The sequence below is a fragment of the Mustelus asterias genome, chromosome 20 (genome assembly GCF_964213995.1).
Source record: "Mustelus asterias chromosome 20, sMusAst1.hap1.1, whole genome shotgun sequence".
Classification (NCBI taxonomy): Eukaryota; Metazoa; Chordata; class Chondrichthyes; order Carcharhiniformes; family Triakidae; genus Mustelus; species Mustelus asterias.
In genome coordinates, this window is record NC_135820.1 from 27,773,132 (window position 1) to 27,790,035 (window position 16,904).

The following is a 16,904-nucleotide window of genomic DNA, read 5'->3' on the forward strand; positions in this document are numbered from 1 at the left end:
ATCACCAACACCTGTCCTGGTCCCCCTCATGCCAACACCATAGTTATGAAAGCCCACCAAAGCCTCTACTTTCTCAGAAGACTAAGGAAATTTGGCAAATCAGCTACGACTCTCACCAACATTTACTGATACACCACAGAAAGCATTCTTTCTAGTTGTATCACAGTTTGGTATGGCTCCTGTTCTGCCCAAGACCACAAGAAACTGCAAAAGGTCGTGGATGTAGCCCAATCCATTATGCAAACCAGCCTCCCATGCATCGACTCTATCAACACTTCCTGCTGCCTTGGTAAAGCAGGCAGCATTATTATGGACCCCACACACCCCTAACATTCTCTCTTCCACCTTCTTCCATCAGGAAAAAGATACAAAAATCTGACGTCACGTACCAACTGACTCAAGAACAGCTTCTTCCTTGCTGCCATCAGACTTTTCAATGGACCTACCTTGCATTAAGTTGATCGTTCTCTAGACCCTAGCTAGGACCTCATCTGCACTCTCTCATTTCCTTTTCTATGAATGGTATGCTTTGTCTGCATAGCGCGCAAGAAACAATACTTTTCACTGTATACTAATACACGTGACAATAATAAATCAGATCAAAGGACTCCACATGTACGAGTTCATCTCCACTGATATATTCCACCATCCCCATTTATTATAACTCTGGTCAATTGAATGGGTTGATATGTACCAATATGATGTGATGCATTACCATCTGGCAGCAAGCCAGCAATGGGGACCAGATTTTTGAGAACTTGATTTGATTTTGGCAATTTATATTGCGCAATTTTGTGTTTCCTTTCTGTCAGTGGCAGAGGGCTACCTTATGCCATATTAATGGAACCCCTTACCAAGTTGCTGTTTGAGGTTTTAGACACCTAGGGATCTGATGGAATTCCAATCCGGACAAGTCACCATGGATGAATCTAGGGGTAATGTACTGGGCCTGGGTTGAAGGTGTGTTGTTCCATTTTCTTTTAAATTCTGAACAGCCTACCTGGTCAGTAGATTTGGACTTTTGCCCAGAAACAAAGATGAGATATTAGTTGGCCCTCCCAGTACTCTGCTGGATTTCCAGAATTCTTTTTAAGCTTACAAAAACATTATTGGTGATTTTAATCTATACTCTAACATGTTTTGTAATAGAGGCAAAGAATAAATAAGCCGAGTACAATTGTATAGAGCCTTAGTGAGAGAGCACCAGGGGTACTGCTTACAATTTCAATCTCTTTACCCAAAGAAAGACAGCCTTGAAAGGAACACAACAAACATTCACAATTATGTTAGCATGAGGATTGAGTAAACTGGATTTATAGCCCTAAGAATTTAGAAGAATGAGAGGGACTCTCACTGAAAGATTCTTTTTAAGCCATAAGGAATTTGATTGGGTAGATGCTGGGAGGACCTTCTCCACAACTGTGGAGCCCAAAACCCGGATGGCCGCAGTTTCAGTTTAAAGGGTAGGTCATTTAGGACGTGATGCGGAGACATTTCTTCACTTGAGCGGGTTGTGGATCTTTGGAACACTCTACACCAGAGTGGTGAATGCACAGTTTTGAGTTATGCAAGGCACAGATTTTTCGATAAAGATGAAATGAATGGATATGAGAATAACGTAAGGGGTGGACTTGAGGCTGAAGATAAGACATGATTATCTGAAATGGCGGAGCAGACCTGAAGTTTAAATGACCTACTCCTGTCTCTATTTCTTATGTAACTTGAGGTTATCAATTGTTACAGCTGGAGGCAGAATTAGAGGCAATCAGAATTAACCAATCATCTTTTGTTAGTCTCTTAGCTTCTGCTGAAATGGGATATAATCAGCAAAGAGAGATGCTTAAACACCCACTTGTAGCTCGCAAAGTTAATTCGATCTAAACTATTAGATTTCCATTTCACTGCAGATATCTCTAAATTTCCTTATTTTTTCTGGATAAATATGCAATTTAAAAATTTCGCATTCACCATCTAATCTGTGATATGCCTACTTACCCCATTATTGTATACTATGCTTATTCCCCATTAATAGAAATTGCCATAATTACATAACATACTTAAACCCCTGCTTAATCCTTATGATTAAATTTGCCCCTCATTATTACAACTCAGATGCACCAGAGAAAGCATTCTTTCTGATTGTATCACAGCTTGGTATGGCTCCTGCTCTGCCCAACACCGCAAGGAACTATAAAAAGTAGTGAATGTAGCCCAATGCATCACGCAAACCAGCCTCCCATCCATTGACTCAGTCTATACTTCCCGCTGCTTCGGCAAAGCAGCCAGCATAATTAAGGATCCCACGCACCCCACAACCTTCTTCCGTCGGGAAAAAGATACAAAAGTCTGAGGTCAAGTACCAACTGACTCAAGAACAGCTTCTTCCCTGCTGCTGTCAGACTTTCGAATGGACTTACCTTTCATTAAGTTGATCTTTCTCTACACCCTAGCTATGACTGTAACATTACATTCTGCACACTTTTCTTGCCTTTTCTATGAATGGTATGCTTTGTCTGTAGAGTGCGCAAGAAACAATGCTTTTCACAATGTTAATACATGTGGCAATAATAAATCAATAATTAAAGTATATGACAGGCTGGTTTAGTGCGTGATTTGTTGGACAGTAATTGATTAATCCCCATGAAGATTTAGGTTGGCATATAGGAAACTGGATTTTTTCTGCAGCAGCAACCCTTACCTCAAAGCATCGCTGTATTGAGCAGACTATGTATTTCATAGACATGCAGTATAATCCACTTACCTGTGCTTGTTGGGACAGCTGCTCTGGTGCTGGTAAACTGCCCCCATCCTCCTTCTCTTCACCATTAACCACAGCATGCACTAGTCCATTGGCTGCACTCTTCTGTATGAGAGGCATTCGCTCCAATAAGGCTGGTCTAAAGCAATATAGATGTTCAGTATCACACAATTACAGCAGAGTCCATTTGATGGGATTCTCATTGCGACTTTTTGCTTTACTTCCAAACTAAAAAGTCTCAAATTTCATATTTTTACCAGTCTTGGTCCATTTCCAGATCATACCAATTTGGTACAAACAAACATTGCAAATTTCTAGCACAGGAGGCCATGTCTGTCTGGTTTGCACCATCTAGCCTATTCCCACTTTCCAACTCTTGGTCTACAGCCTTGTAAATTATGCACTTCAAATGCACATCCAAATTTTAAAAAGTGCAATACAGGCTTTTGCCTCAGACAATGCATTACAGATCCTGCCTCCATCTCCACACTGCCCAACACCAATAGTGTAAATATTTCTTGATTCCCCTCTAATCCTGCTACCAATTATTTCAAAACTATGCCCCCCGGTAATGATCTCTCTGATAAGGGAAGATGGGTCCTATATGGGCTCCTCAATTTTATACACCCCAATTAAATCACTTTTCAGCCTCTGTTCCAAATGAAACAACCTCATCGAATTCAATTTTTGCTCATAGCTATAATTCCCCATTCTTGGCAATGTTTGAATAAATCTCCTCTGTATCCTTGCCCATGTGCTCACACCGTTCCTGTAATATGATCAGAACTAGTACTTTGTGTAGTTCTAGTATATCCTCTCTGCTCTCATAGTCTAAGCCTCAGCAAATAAAGAAAAGCATCCCATACATCTTTTTGAGCATTTAATCCACCTGTCCAGTTCAGGGATCGGTAGACATGCATTCCAAAGTTCCTTGACACTTCTCAGCATCTTATCAGTCATTGTACATTTCCTCGCTTTGTTTGCTCTCCCAATTGCATCGCCTCACATTTCTCCAGACCAAATTTTATTTGCCAGTTTTCTACACAATTGATTAATCCATTGATATCTTCCACACTACCCACCCTACAGTTAGTCTGTGTATCATCTACAAACTTAAATGTAGGGAACATACTGGGGAAGAAAAGAACCTTGTACCCAGCCCTGCAAAAGTCTACCAGAAACAACTTTCCAATTACAAAAACATCTGTCTACAATTACCCCGTGCTTCCTGTTGCTGAGCCAATTTCATATTCACTTGTCACTTATTCGTGGACCCCATGGGCTCTTTTCTGAACGAAGTGCAATATGGAACCTGGTCAAAAGCCTTGCTAAAAGACATGTGGACTACACCCTCATCGGCACTATCCTCATCGGCTCTCCTGCGCTAAGCTGAGGAACAGTAAAAGGGCAACCACATTACTAAATGTTATAGAGCCCATCCCCCACATCCCTCCAGAATACCTGAAACATTGATGGTGCTGTATACTTGGCTCTGGCTGTACTCCCCAGAGGAACCATTGTCCTCACCAGTATTCAGCATGTTTACAAATGACATTGAAGCAAGCAGCAAAATCAAAAAGGCCCAGAAAAATTAGAACAGTATTTGCATAATAAATGTTATTTACAATTTGCTTGCTCTGATGGCTCACCTTGGTCCAGGAATTGCTCGACTAAACCATTCTGGCCACAGGTTCCCACTTTGATTTTGCGCTCTGTCAGCATCTCCCTTCTCTAACCTAGGATGTTGAGGGCAACACTACAGGGTACCCAGTCTGTGCTGCTATCCACTGATCCCTTGAGATATGCTGTGAATCTCCCTCAGTGAAAGAGATTACTGACACTCACTGTCTTAGCTCAACTGAAAAATGCTCTAAGTGAAGCATGAAAGGAAACTGGTAGGAGACAGTACCTTCAGAGTAGGGGAAGGAAAGAAAAGGGAAAGAGAATTAAAAAAAATGGGGAAAAAAAAGTTAATTCTGAACGTTTGTTACAGAATTGAAAAAGTCATTTCCCATCACTTCGAACTTATGCCATCTCTTACCTGGCAAACTTCGAGCACAGATGAAAAAAGCTGCTGTAGTTAATTTTAAAAAAGATTCACTGATGGCGCACTTGGCTTGGGTATGGGTTTTTGGTTCAATGGGCTTTTTTGGGTCCTAAGCTGTCAAATGTTAGATATTAACTTTGGGAACATGTGATGATAACTACTTGAAGACTTCCACCAACACTAGTCAACAAAATAAGGACAAGGGCAGTTCAGGAGTTCTTCCCAAGCCTGGATTTGGAGCATAGGTTATGAAGGATGATGGGGATGATTTGTACCATATATGTTTCAAACACATGTAGCAAGACTTTTTTTTTTCAATAAAAGGTTGAGTCCCACTCACCTCATGTGGTCAAACCTCAAGAAGAGTGCACTGTATTCCACTGCTCGTTGTTGAAGTTCCACATCTAAACTGCTTCCATAGATAGAAACTGCCTTCCTGATGCGACTGAAAGGATCACAGGTTGCAAATGAGTAAACTATCTAGTGCAATGCTTAGTGATCTGCATGAAATAGGGGTTGGAAAAACAAACCAAATGTTCCAAAATAATTATTTTTAAAGGAACATTCCAGAATTCCCTGACATCTCAAAAGTGTCAAACCTCACTGGGTAGATGCCTGAATCTGAAAAAAACCCCAGAAAATGCTGGGAAATCTCAGCATTTGTGCTATCTCTCTTCTCTCTCTCCACTGATACTGTTTTTGTCTCACTGGGTATAGTTCCATTGGCAGACCTCAGTATTGGCAATTGTACCTCAATGACAGCATCTTCAGGATAGATGGACAGAAAATTGGATGAGTCAAAAGGAGTTCTTCATCCAAAAATGTCACGTGTCTTGGGCCAGCTAAATATTACCAGATGCCGATAAAGGGTATCTTGATAGCACGGATCATTGGCTGGCAATCAAGAACAGGAACCTATACTGAAATGTCTCTTTTCTAGGTTCAAGCTCCAGAGGCCAACAGTAGTGCCCCAGCTGCAGGCAATAGCTAAGATCAGATAACACAGCACAGCCTGGGGCATGAATCTGGGAAATGCTGTTCTGTATGCTATTCATTATTAAAAAGGTAATAGATTTGTATTGCCAATGCTAAAAATTCTTTCATCTCTATGGGGCACCAGTAGACCAGAGCCATATTGTCACTAAGTCCCTTTAAGCTACTCATCACATGTGGTATCACCAAGAGACTTAATACTGACAAGATCTGATCTGCCTGGTTTCCGAAGGTGATATATTTTAAATGTAGCTAAATATATATTTATTATATTTAAGCAAATAATGCAAGTATAAAATGGACAGTAATTTATTATTCCCCTCTATGCAGTGGAGAGGTCAGATGCTAAACAGGAGATGATACTCCCTGTGATCAATGCCAGATGGCCATTAAGTAACTCAGTCATTTCCTGAAAATGCCAACAACTTTAGATGGATAAGCTCCTGGAGGAAGGGAGAAGGATCCTCAATGAAGAAAATACCAGCAGGAGAGTGAGCTAATCTGTAAATTAGGTAATGGGATCCACAACCTGCAAACTGTGACAAAATTATAGTACAGAACATGTCAGCCAGGGACAACCTGAAAGACACCAGGGTTCCTGCATAGACAGCAGACACAGGAGCTCAGATAAACAATTATGATTATAAATTACTTCGGGATCGGGTTACTGTCTTGTGAAAATAACTTGGAAGTAGGAGACATTTGACAATCAACTCCATTGTTTTGCAATAAGGTTCTCAATGGGTATCAGCAAGGACTCCCAATATTTTCAGAATTTGTACTCTCCCTCTCAGATGAATTTATAGAAAGAAAATCAATTGTTCATTTTGTATGTTTTAGGAGGAGACAAGAGCAAGATACCAAATTCAACTTACTTGGTGCTGCTCTGCAGTCGTGTGCTAAGCTTCATTATGGCAGTCAATGCATACTCCCGTGTTGTAAGTGCTGAGAGGCTGGACTGCAGAATCTTTTCTAAAACATCCAACACTTCATCTTCCGTAACCTAAGCAGAAAAGCAAGACAGGAGATGCAGAGTGCCTATAGGAAGTTCAATAAAAGCTACAGGACTCAAACAATGCTGAAGAAAATAATCAAATGAGCAAATTACATTTGGGGAGAATATGGTCAGGGCACTGGAATCTAGCTCAGAACCCCTGTGCCATATTGTACACACAAATACCAATTTCAGCATTCTCCAAGGGTAAATGAGGCAAACTTCCTAAATATAGTTTAATATTAATTTCAGCACAGAACTTTTGCCAATTCAATAGGGTTTTCTCTAATAGGCAAAAATAATGGAAAAAGAAAAGACCAGCTGGTCAATCTAGCCTATCCTATACACATGATGGCTGGAACATCATGACCTTTCACTACACTATCAGACTGTGGATATACTCCATCAGACCCATATGACTGAAGTCCTGATTTTAGGCTTTGTGCTATGGTCAGGTGCTTTATTTTGGGGGTGGGGTGGCAGGATGCAGAATGAGCAACTCTCTTCTCTGCGAGCTTGGAAAAGCATTCATAAAAGGCCCGTCTGGGTAGCCTCATCCTTCCACATCCACCACTTACATGGTCAGCCACAGCTGGGTATCAAGGGAGATTAAATCTCACATTTAACATTATACAAATGTGTTGGGACACTTTCAGCAACTGTGGTTTCTGTTTCAATTAATTTGTAGTTAACATTTAGAGTCATAGAGGTTTACAGCATGGAAACAAGCCCTTCGGCCCAACTTATCCATGCCGCCCTTTTTTTTAAAAACCTCTAAACTAATCCCAATTGCCCACATTTGGCCCATATCCCTCTATACCCATCGTACCCATGTAACTATCTAAATGCTTTTTAAAAGATAAAATTGTACCCGCCTCTACAACTACCTTTGGCAGCTTGTTCCAGACACTCACCATCCTCTTTGTGAAAAAATTGCCCCTCGGGACACCTTCGTATCTCTCCACTCTCACCTTAAACCTATGCCCTCTAGTTTTAGACTCTCCTACCTTTGGGAAAAGATATTGACTATCTACCTTGTCTATGCCCCTCATTATTGTATAGACCTCTATAAGGTCACCCCTCAGCCTCCTACGCTCCAGAGAAAAAAGTCCCAGTCTATTCAGCCTCTCCTTATAACTCAATCCATCAAGTCCCAGTAGGATCCTAGTAAATCTTTTCTGCACTCTTTCTAGTTTAATAATATCCTTTCTATAATAGGGTGACCAGAATTGCACACAGTATTCCAAGTGTGGCCGTAACAATGTCTTGTACAACTTTAAGATGTCCCAACTCCTATATTCAATGTTCTGACCGATGAAACCAAGCATGCCGAATGCCTTCTTCACCACTCTGTCCACCTGTGACTCCAATTTCAAGGAACTATGAACATATACCCCTAGATCTCTTTGTTCTGTAACTCTCCCCAACGCCCTACCATTAACTGATTAAGTGCTGCCCTGGTTCAATCTACTAAAATGCATCACCTCGCATGTCTAAATTAAACTCCATCTGCCATTCGTCAGCCCACTGACCCAATTGATCAAGATCCTGCTGCAATTGGAGATAACCTTCCTCACTGGCCACCATGCCACCAATCTTGGTGTCATCTGCAAACTTACTAACCATGCCCCCTATATTCTCATCCAAATCATTAATATAAATGACAAATAACAGTGGGCCCAGCACTGATCCCTGAGGCACACCGCTGGTCACAGGCCTCCAGTTTGAAAAACAACTCTCTACAACCACCCTCTGGCTTCTGTGAAGAAGCCAATTTTGTATCCATTGAGATACCTCACCCTGGATCCCAAGTATCTGAATCTTAAGTATCTGAATATTGTTGGCAGAGCTTAAATATATCACAATTTAACCAACTGTGCATATTTTTTAACTAATCAATGATGAATAACGTAAAATTGTCATAGCCAATGCCCTTGGCCACAGAATTATACAGAAGTGCCGTTTTCATAGAATCACATACATTTACTGAGCACGAGTGAACAAAGCTGAAGGTAGCCTTACCAAATTTGGTAACACTTCATTAAACAGATTTAAGTGCAGAAGTGACATTGTAATTCAAATCACATTTTAAATTCAAATTGTATTCCGTAGATAGCCATAAGAAAATCCTTCAATTCACTGAAATTGCCACATTTTATCAGCTAAATGGTAGAATTTCCAGCGTAACCCAATCATCCATGGCAACTTCAGTAGGAATTCCAGGGTTTCCCCAGAGAGAAAACAAGTGTTGCTGTGGATATTCAGACAAAAATACCACAGGTAAATTAGTAGTGAAAGTTGTCAATTCAGTTAACTGACCAACGTCAAAGTGCAACGAGGTCTTGATCTTTAATTCAAGAACAAACAGCTCTGAATAGCAATTAAGGAATTGGTTCTCCTCTGTTCCCCACACCCCCCCCAACCACTTTCTCAAGCTCACTCCCAGATCATTCATGATCTTTCTCCCCCAGGAGCAGGGCATGGTTGTGTCCTGGACCCCGCCAATTCCATTCCAGTTGGATGGCAAAAGGGAGGCGAGAGTTAGCTCCACCCCAATTTTACCTCGTCCCCAAAATGAAGTCCCATCCACTGCTAGGCACTTTCGTCTTACTGGAACAACAGTTTGCATTTATATGCTACCTTTAACTTGGAAAATGTCAAATGGTATTTTATGAAAGGGGTTGGGAAAAATAGTTAAGAATAAAGAAATAGATAATGAGCTTAGATGTGCAGGTTTGGAGACATTACCTGAAATTTGGTTAAAAAGATGGATTTTGAGCAGTCTTTCAAGGGAGAAACAGAGGTGACAGGAGTTTGGGAAATTCTAAAGAGTAGGATCAAGATTGCTGAAGCACTAATAATGTAGTAAAAGGTGAATGAAAGGCTTGAGAATCAGACGCGTGAAGGACATGAAAGTGAATCAGGCGTGAGGTAGTTTCAGGCCCAGGGTAGGGGAGGGACAAGAGAGCAGAAGTTCAGTAAATTGTAGGACCCCATCACTCAGTAGCACAATGTGATGCAATAGTTATATGCGTGTCACCTTACTTAACACTTACATCGCCCTTGCACAATCCAAACACTAAAAAATAATTCAACAGTCACTAGAGTATTAAATAAGTGAAAGCATCATCAACCAGTTGTACGAGACTTTCATCGACTCTCTCAGGAAAAGATAGGTCTTCCCAGTGTACTAATATGTTGATGCACATAATCACACCTGAACTGGTGTTTCCTCTTCAAACTCGCCCGACAGCAGAAGATCCCCATATTCTCCAATGCACCACACGGCAACTTGCACCAAGGGTTGCTGCAAAACAGAAATGGGTCCAAGTTCAAATATCTGTGCTAGCTCTAGACCAGTCCATTTTCAGGTAAATTTAGACATTTCAACTTGTACATTAATACACAAGACATTTGGAAGAATCCTTAGTGCAGAAGGAGGCTATTCGGCCCATCAAGGCTGCATTGACTCTCTGACAGAGTATCTTACCCAGGCCCTCTCCCCTATCCCTGTAACCCCACAGATCTACCACCCATCAAACCTACACATCTTGGGACACTATGGAGCAATTTAGCACGGCCAATCCACCTAATCTGCACATCTTTTACTGTGGGAGGAAACCAAAGCACCCGGAGGAAACCCATGCAGACATTTGGAGAACATACAAACTCCACACAGACAGTCACCCAAGGCCAGAATTGAACCCAGGTCCCTGGAGCTGTGAGGCACCAGTGCTAACCACTGTGCCATATGTAACAAAATATATGGAAATTACATTATGGGATTATGAAAAGTACTGTTTAATGAAATTAAATTTCCACTGAATTTTTCAAAGTTCTTCAGAGAAATTGGATTAAAAAACATATTTCATAATTACTTGGAACTTGAGAGCTACCTACAGAATTACAATTGCATCACTAACTCAGGAGAGGCTGGTGGATTGAAAGGGGAAGTGTTCAAAAAGCAAGGGCGATGAGGAGGAGGGTGGGGGGGGAGGCAACCTTCAGCCAATTCTATTCATGCCATGTGATATTAGCATATCAGGAAATAGCTGAAGGCACTGGCTACTGCAAAGGCTATGGGCCTTGACACCATCTTGACAAATAGTACTAAAAACTTGCACTCGAGAACTAGCTGCACCCTTAGCCAAGCTATTCCAGTCCACTACAACACTGACATCTATCGATCAATGTGGAAGATTGTCCAGGTAGGTACACAAAAAGCAGGACAAATTACAACCTGGCCAATTTCAGCCCCCATCAGCATCCGCTCGATGATCAGTGATGTGATAAAAGCCATCATTGACACTACTATCAAGTAACACTTGCACAACAATAACCTGCTAACTAATGCTCAGTTTGGGTTCTGCCAGGACCACTTTGCTTCTAACCTCATCACAGGTTGGCCCAAACCTGAACAAAAGAGCTGTACTCAAAAGATGTGAGAGTGACTGCCCTTGACATCAAGGCAGCATTTGACTGAATGCGGAATTAAGCAGTCCAGACAAAATTTAAGTCAATAGGAATCAGAAGTTGAAGTTAATCGTACCTAGCACAAAGGAAGATGATTGTGGCTGTTGGAGACCAATCACCTCTGTCCCATTGCTGCAGGGGCTGCTCCTAGGCCAAACCATCTTCAATTCCTTCATCAATAGCCTTCCCTCTATTACAAGGTCAACAGTGGTGATGTTCACTGATGATTGCACATGTTCAATACTATTCACAACTCCTCAGATATCAAAGCAGTCTGTGTCCAAATGCAGGAAGATTGGAACAAGATTCAGCCTTGGGCTGACAAGTGACAAGCATCATTTGTGCCTTAAAGTGTCAGGCAATGATCTTCTCCAACAAGACAGAATCTAACCATCCCCACTGGCATTCAATGGTATTACCATCACCAGATTCTCCAATATCAACATCCTGGGGTTACTATTAACCAAAAACTGATCTGTTCTTGTAGCCATTACATTTACTTGGCTCATCCGATTCAGAGGCTGGGAACCATGTAGTAACTAAGTCACTTCTTGACTCCCCAAAGCTTGTCCACCATCTGCAAGGCACAAGTCAGCACAATGATGGGATAACTCTTCACATGCCTGGAACGCATGCAGCTCGATCAACACTCAAGAAACTTGACACTATCCAGGACAAAGCAGCCTGCATCCCATCCACCAATTTAAAAATTCACTTCCTCCACCACCAGCGAACAGTGGCAGCAATGTCTACTACATGCAACATACACTGCAGCAACTCACAAAGGGACCTTCCAAACTCGTGACTTTTACCAACTTGAAGAACAAGAGCAACAGGATCGTAGGAACACCACCATCTGCAATATCCTTCGAAGTCACATACAATCATGACTTGGAATGATATTGCTGTTCTTTTACTGTTGATGTATCAAAATCCTGGAGAACTCCCTCCCTCACCACACCATGTGTGTACCACAGGCACGGTGCCACAGTTGTTAGCACTTTTGCCTCACAACACCAGGGACCAAGGGTCAATTCCGGCCGCAGGTCACTGTGTGGAATTTGCACAAACTCCCCATGTCTGCATGGGTTTCCTCCGGGTGCTCCGGTTTCCTTCCACAGCCCAAAAATGTGCGGGTTAGGTTGATTGGCCATGCTAAATTGCCCCTTAATGTCAGGGGGATTAGCAGGGTAAACTTGTGGGGTTACAGGAATAGGGTCTAGGTGGGATTGTGGCATGGTACATTGGGGAGACCATGCAGACGCTACGACAACGGATGAATGAACACTGCTCGACAATCACCAGGCAAGAGTGTTCTCTTCCTGTTGGGGAACACTTCAGCGGTCATGGGCATTCGACCTCTGATCTTCGGGTAAGTGTTCTCCAAGGCGGCCTTCACGACACACGACAACGCAGAGTCGCTGAGCAGAGATTGATAGCCAAGTTCCGCACACATGAGGACGGCCTCAACCGGGATCTTGGGTTCATGTCACACTATCTGTAACCCCCACGACTTGCCTGGGCTTGCAAAATCTCACTAACTGTCCTGTCTGGAGACAATACACATCTCTTTAACCTGTGCTTAACACTCTCTCCACTCACATTATTTGTACCTTTAAGACTTGATTACCTGTAAAGACTCGCATTCCAACCATTATTTTGTAAATTGAGTTTTTGTGTCTTTATATGCTCTGTTTGTGAACAGGACTCCCACTTGCCTGACGAAGGAGCAACGCTCCAAAATCTAGTGGCTTTTGCTACCAAATAAACCTGTTGGACTTTAACCTGGTGTTGTAAGACTTCTTACTGTGAACAAGTATTACAGGATCTATTGGTGTCTATTTCTTGTTACTGCTGATAAGCTAAGAGTTAAATGGTTTATAAGCAGAATGCCTTAATTAATGTTATTTTGGTTGGTTTAATATAGATAACTAAAATGGAGGTAAATATATCATACATTAAGCTCCTTACACAACTGCTACCACTGATATGCATTTGCCACATTAAATGTGGGTGTCATTAGTTCAGATTTTTTGTAGACAATCATCTCTACATCAATGGTTCTGAATGTCCCATTGTTAATGCTGGCTCTGATCCAAAACAGACTATTAATCTTGCAATGGAGCTGCTTAATCCTTATTACCTACCTGTGAAATATCCACCCTTACAGCCTGATAAAGCTTCTGTACAATGTATGCATGAAGGGAATTTGCATTACTGATGAGTTGAATTAACAGAGGCACTGAGTCATCTCGAACATAACTACCAGCCTGTTGAGAGGAGGGAAAATAAACATTGTAGCAGTGAAATTTACCCCATTAACATTCTAAGAATTTAAGGAACAAAAATTGGAGGCAATCGCTAGGAGGCAATACATACAGTGGTGAGGACTCTCATGATGGTGTCGATATGCCATCTCTTGTTTGGTGCATATCTGGAAAAGACATTATGCATAACACAGAACTTAGCCATGATGCGTTTAGCCGATTAAATAAAAAAAAGTGTAGTGGATACTCTATGTAGGCAAAAAGCTGCAATGTCCAATATAAATTCAACATTTGGACTTCAATGAAGGACTTTCGGTTCAAATTTTCTCCCATCCTTGATACATCATTTCCACATAATAAACAATGCACGCAACTGCTTGGAGATGCAAAGACAACAGCGACCTGACTGGGAGTTAGTTATCTTTTGGGCAGCTGAATTGAATTATACACAGATTTTTAATCTCCATCAAATACTCAAAAGACTGAGTGTGCTGGGAAATATCTTCAGATTTTAGACTCCTTGTAAACTAAATATCTACAACCAAGAGGAATGGACAGTGCATCAGCTGTGGTAGGGAAGTTGTTGGGGAGGATTCTTAGAGACAGGATGTATGTGCATTTAGAACGGAACAATCTCATTAGTGACAGACAGCATGGTTTTGTAAGAGGGAGGTCATGCCTTACAAATTTGGTGGAGTTTTTTGAGGAAGTGACAAAAACGGTTGATGAAGGAAGGGCCAACAATGAGAGATTCAAGTCGATTGGGACTGGTATATTTATTTATTTTCTTGTCCCTTCCCAACACAATTTAATTCAGGAGTGTGCGAAGTATTGCAATACTTCATCCAATGGCAGAGAGTGAGATATTATTCTGCTTGTTCTTTCTTTTCAGTGGTGGTGTACGCTAGTTGTCATTGGGTCCAGTGGAAGGCTGACAGGATCCAGGTCAGCATTGTGAGAGATTACTGTTTACAGCACTTGAGACTCACCAATGTTTGGTCTGAAGCATGGAGCATGGAGCACCAATGACAGGGACTGCCACAACTTAGCAACAGACAACAACAGCATCCTAAATGAATACTTTGCATCGGTATTCACGAAGGAGAGGGACATGTTAACCGGGAGTGTCTCGGAGGGAGGTGTTGACCCGTTAGAGAGAATCTCCATTACAAGGGAGGAAGTGTTAGGTTTTTTAAGGGAACATTAAAACTGACAAAGCCCCAGGGCCTGATGGCATCTATCCTAGACTGCTCAGGGAGACGAGAGATGAAATTGCTGGGCCTCTGACAGAAATCTTTGTCGCTTCTTTGGACACAGGTGAGGTCCCTGAGGATTGGAGGATAGCGAATGTGGTCCCGTTGTTTAAGAACGGTAGCAGGGATAACCCGGGAAATTATAGGCCGGTGAGCTTAACGTCCGTGGTAGGGAAGTTGTTGGGGAGGATTCTTAGAGACAGGATGTATGTGCATTTAGAACGGAACAATCTCATTAGTGACAGACAGCATGGTTTTGTAAGAGGGAGGTCATGCCTTACAAATTTGGTGGAGTTTTTTGAGGAAGTGACAAAAACGGTTGATGAAGGAAGGGCCGTGGATGTCGTCTACATGGATTTCAGTAAGGCATTTGACAAAGTCCCACATGGCAGGTTGGTTAAGGTGGTTAAGGCTCATGGGATACAAGGAGAAGTGGCTAGATGGGTGGCGAACTGGCTTGGCCATAGGAGACTGAGGGTAGCGGTCGAAGGGTCTTTTTCCGGCTGGAGGTCTGTGACCAGTGGTGTTCCGCAGGGCTCTGTACTGGGACCTCTGCTATTTGTGATATATATAAATGATTTGGAAGAAGGTGTAACTGGTGTAATCAGCAAGTTTGCGGATGACACGAAGATGGCTGGACTTGCGGATAGCGAAGAGCATTGTCGGGCAATACAGCAGGATATAGATAGGCTGGAAAATTGGGCGGAGAGGTGGCAGATGGAATTTAATCCAGATAAATGCAAAGTGATGCATTTTGGAAGAAATGATGTAGGGAGGAGTTATACAATAAATGGCAGAGCCATCAAGAGTATAGAAACACAGAGGGACCTAGGTGTGCAAGTCCACAAATCCTTGAAGGTGGCAACACAGGTGGAGAAGGTGGTGAAGAAGGCATATGGTATGCTTGCCTTTACAGGATGGGGTATAGAGTATAAAAGCTGGAGTCTGATGATGCAGCTGTATAGAACGCTGGTTAGGCCACATTTGGAGTACTGCGTCCAGTTCTGGTCGCCGCACTACCAGAAGGACGTGGAGGCGTTAGAGAGAGTGCAGAGAAGGTTTACCAGGATGTTGCCTGGTATGGAGGGTCTTAGGTATGAGGAGAGATTGGGTAAACTGGGGTTGTTCTCCCTGGAAAGACGGAGAATGAGGGGAGACCTAATAGAGATGTACAAGATTATGAAGGGGATAGATAGGGTGAACAGAAGTGACGATCACAAGGGGTCACAGGCTCAAGGTGAGGGGGGCGAAGTATAACTCAGATATTAGAGGGGTTTTTTTACATAGAGGGTGGTGGGGACCTGGAATGCGCTGCCAAGTAGGGTGGTGGAGGCAGGCATGCTGACATCGTTTAAGACTTACCTGGATAGTCACATGAGCAGCCTGGGAATGGAGGGATACAAACAATTGGTCTAGTTGGACCAAGGAGGGGCACAGGCTTGGAGGGCTGAAGGGCTTGTTTCCTCAACTGTACTGTTCTTTGTTTTTTGCATCAACAACAGACCTAAATTGCAGACCTCCAAGAGAGTTGAGGCAGGTCTGCACCAAAATATATTTCTATTTTAATCAAAGCATTTTGACCCTCAGTACCTGATTGTGGGAAGTCAGAGAAGGCTTCTTCCCCCTGTACATTCCAATGGCAAGAACTGGAAAAATTGAACCAGATCCAAATTAGACCAACTGTCTTTATAATGCCATGTTTCTATGAGTGCCAGTAGAAAACTTTCTCCTTCTAACAATGCATTTCCTATTTAATGTTTCATTTCCTTGTTCAACTGTATTTTGTTGTAAGCACCTAACTGGAATGATCCAATAGTTAAAATTCTAATAGTAGTTACCACTTATTATGCAAGTTTGTGTGCTCCGAGATGTAGTTATCAATATTTTAGTACTAATTACACTTAGGGCCTCCTTCTGAATTCAACAGATAAACAAGGTAGCAGAATAAATTCACTTATATTATGCTTGCTTTCCCTAGGAAGGCTATGTCAGGTTATTCAACATGCAGATACTAATATATATATTGGCCTGGATTTGGTAGAGATTGTCTTTGCACAGTACAGGGATTTGGAAGTTTATTTAAGTAAGGCAAATATAACCAAAGATTGACTGATTTTAA

General features: G+C 42.0%; 1 protein-coding gene across 1 annotated transcript in view; it reads right to left on the reverse strand.

Annotated features, from left to right (window-relative positions):
- The window catches only part of LOC144508448 (AP-1 complex subunit gamma-1-like), a 108,626-nt gene that overhangs the window by 21,588 nt on the left and 70,134 nt on the right, over nucleotides 1-16,904 (reverse strand). The window contains exons 12-17 of the mRNA XM_078236370.1: nucleotides 13,645-13,699; nucleotides 13,413-13,535; nucleotides 10,010-10,099; nucleotides 6,674-6,801; nucleotides 5,146-5,250; nucleotides 2,762-2,897 (exon numbers count right to left, since the gene is read on the reverse strand). Coding sequence (XP_078092496.1) covers nucleotides 2,762-2,897; nucleotides 5,146-5,250; nucleotides 6,674-6,801; nucleotides 10,010-10,099; nucleotides 13,413-13,535; nucleotides 13,645-13,699 — 637 coding nt within the window. The remainder of the gene's footprint in view (nucleotides 1-2,761; nucleotides 2,898-5,145; nucleotides 5,251-6,673; nucleotides 6,802-10,009; nucleotides 10,100-13,412; nucleotides 13,536-13,644; nucleotides 13,700-16,904) is intronic.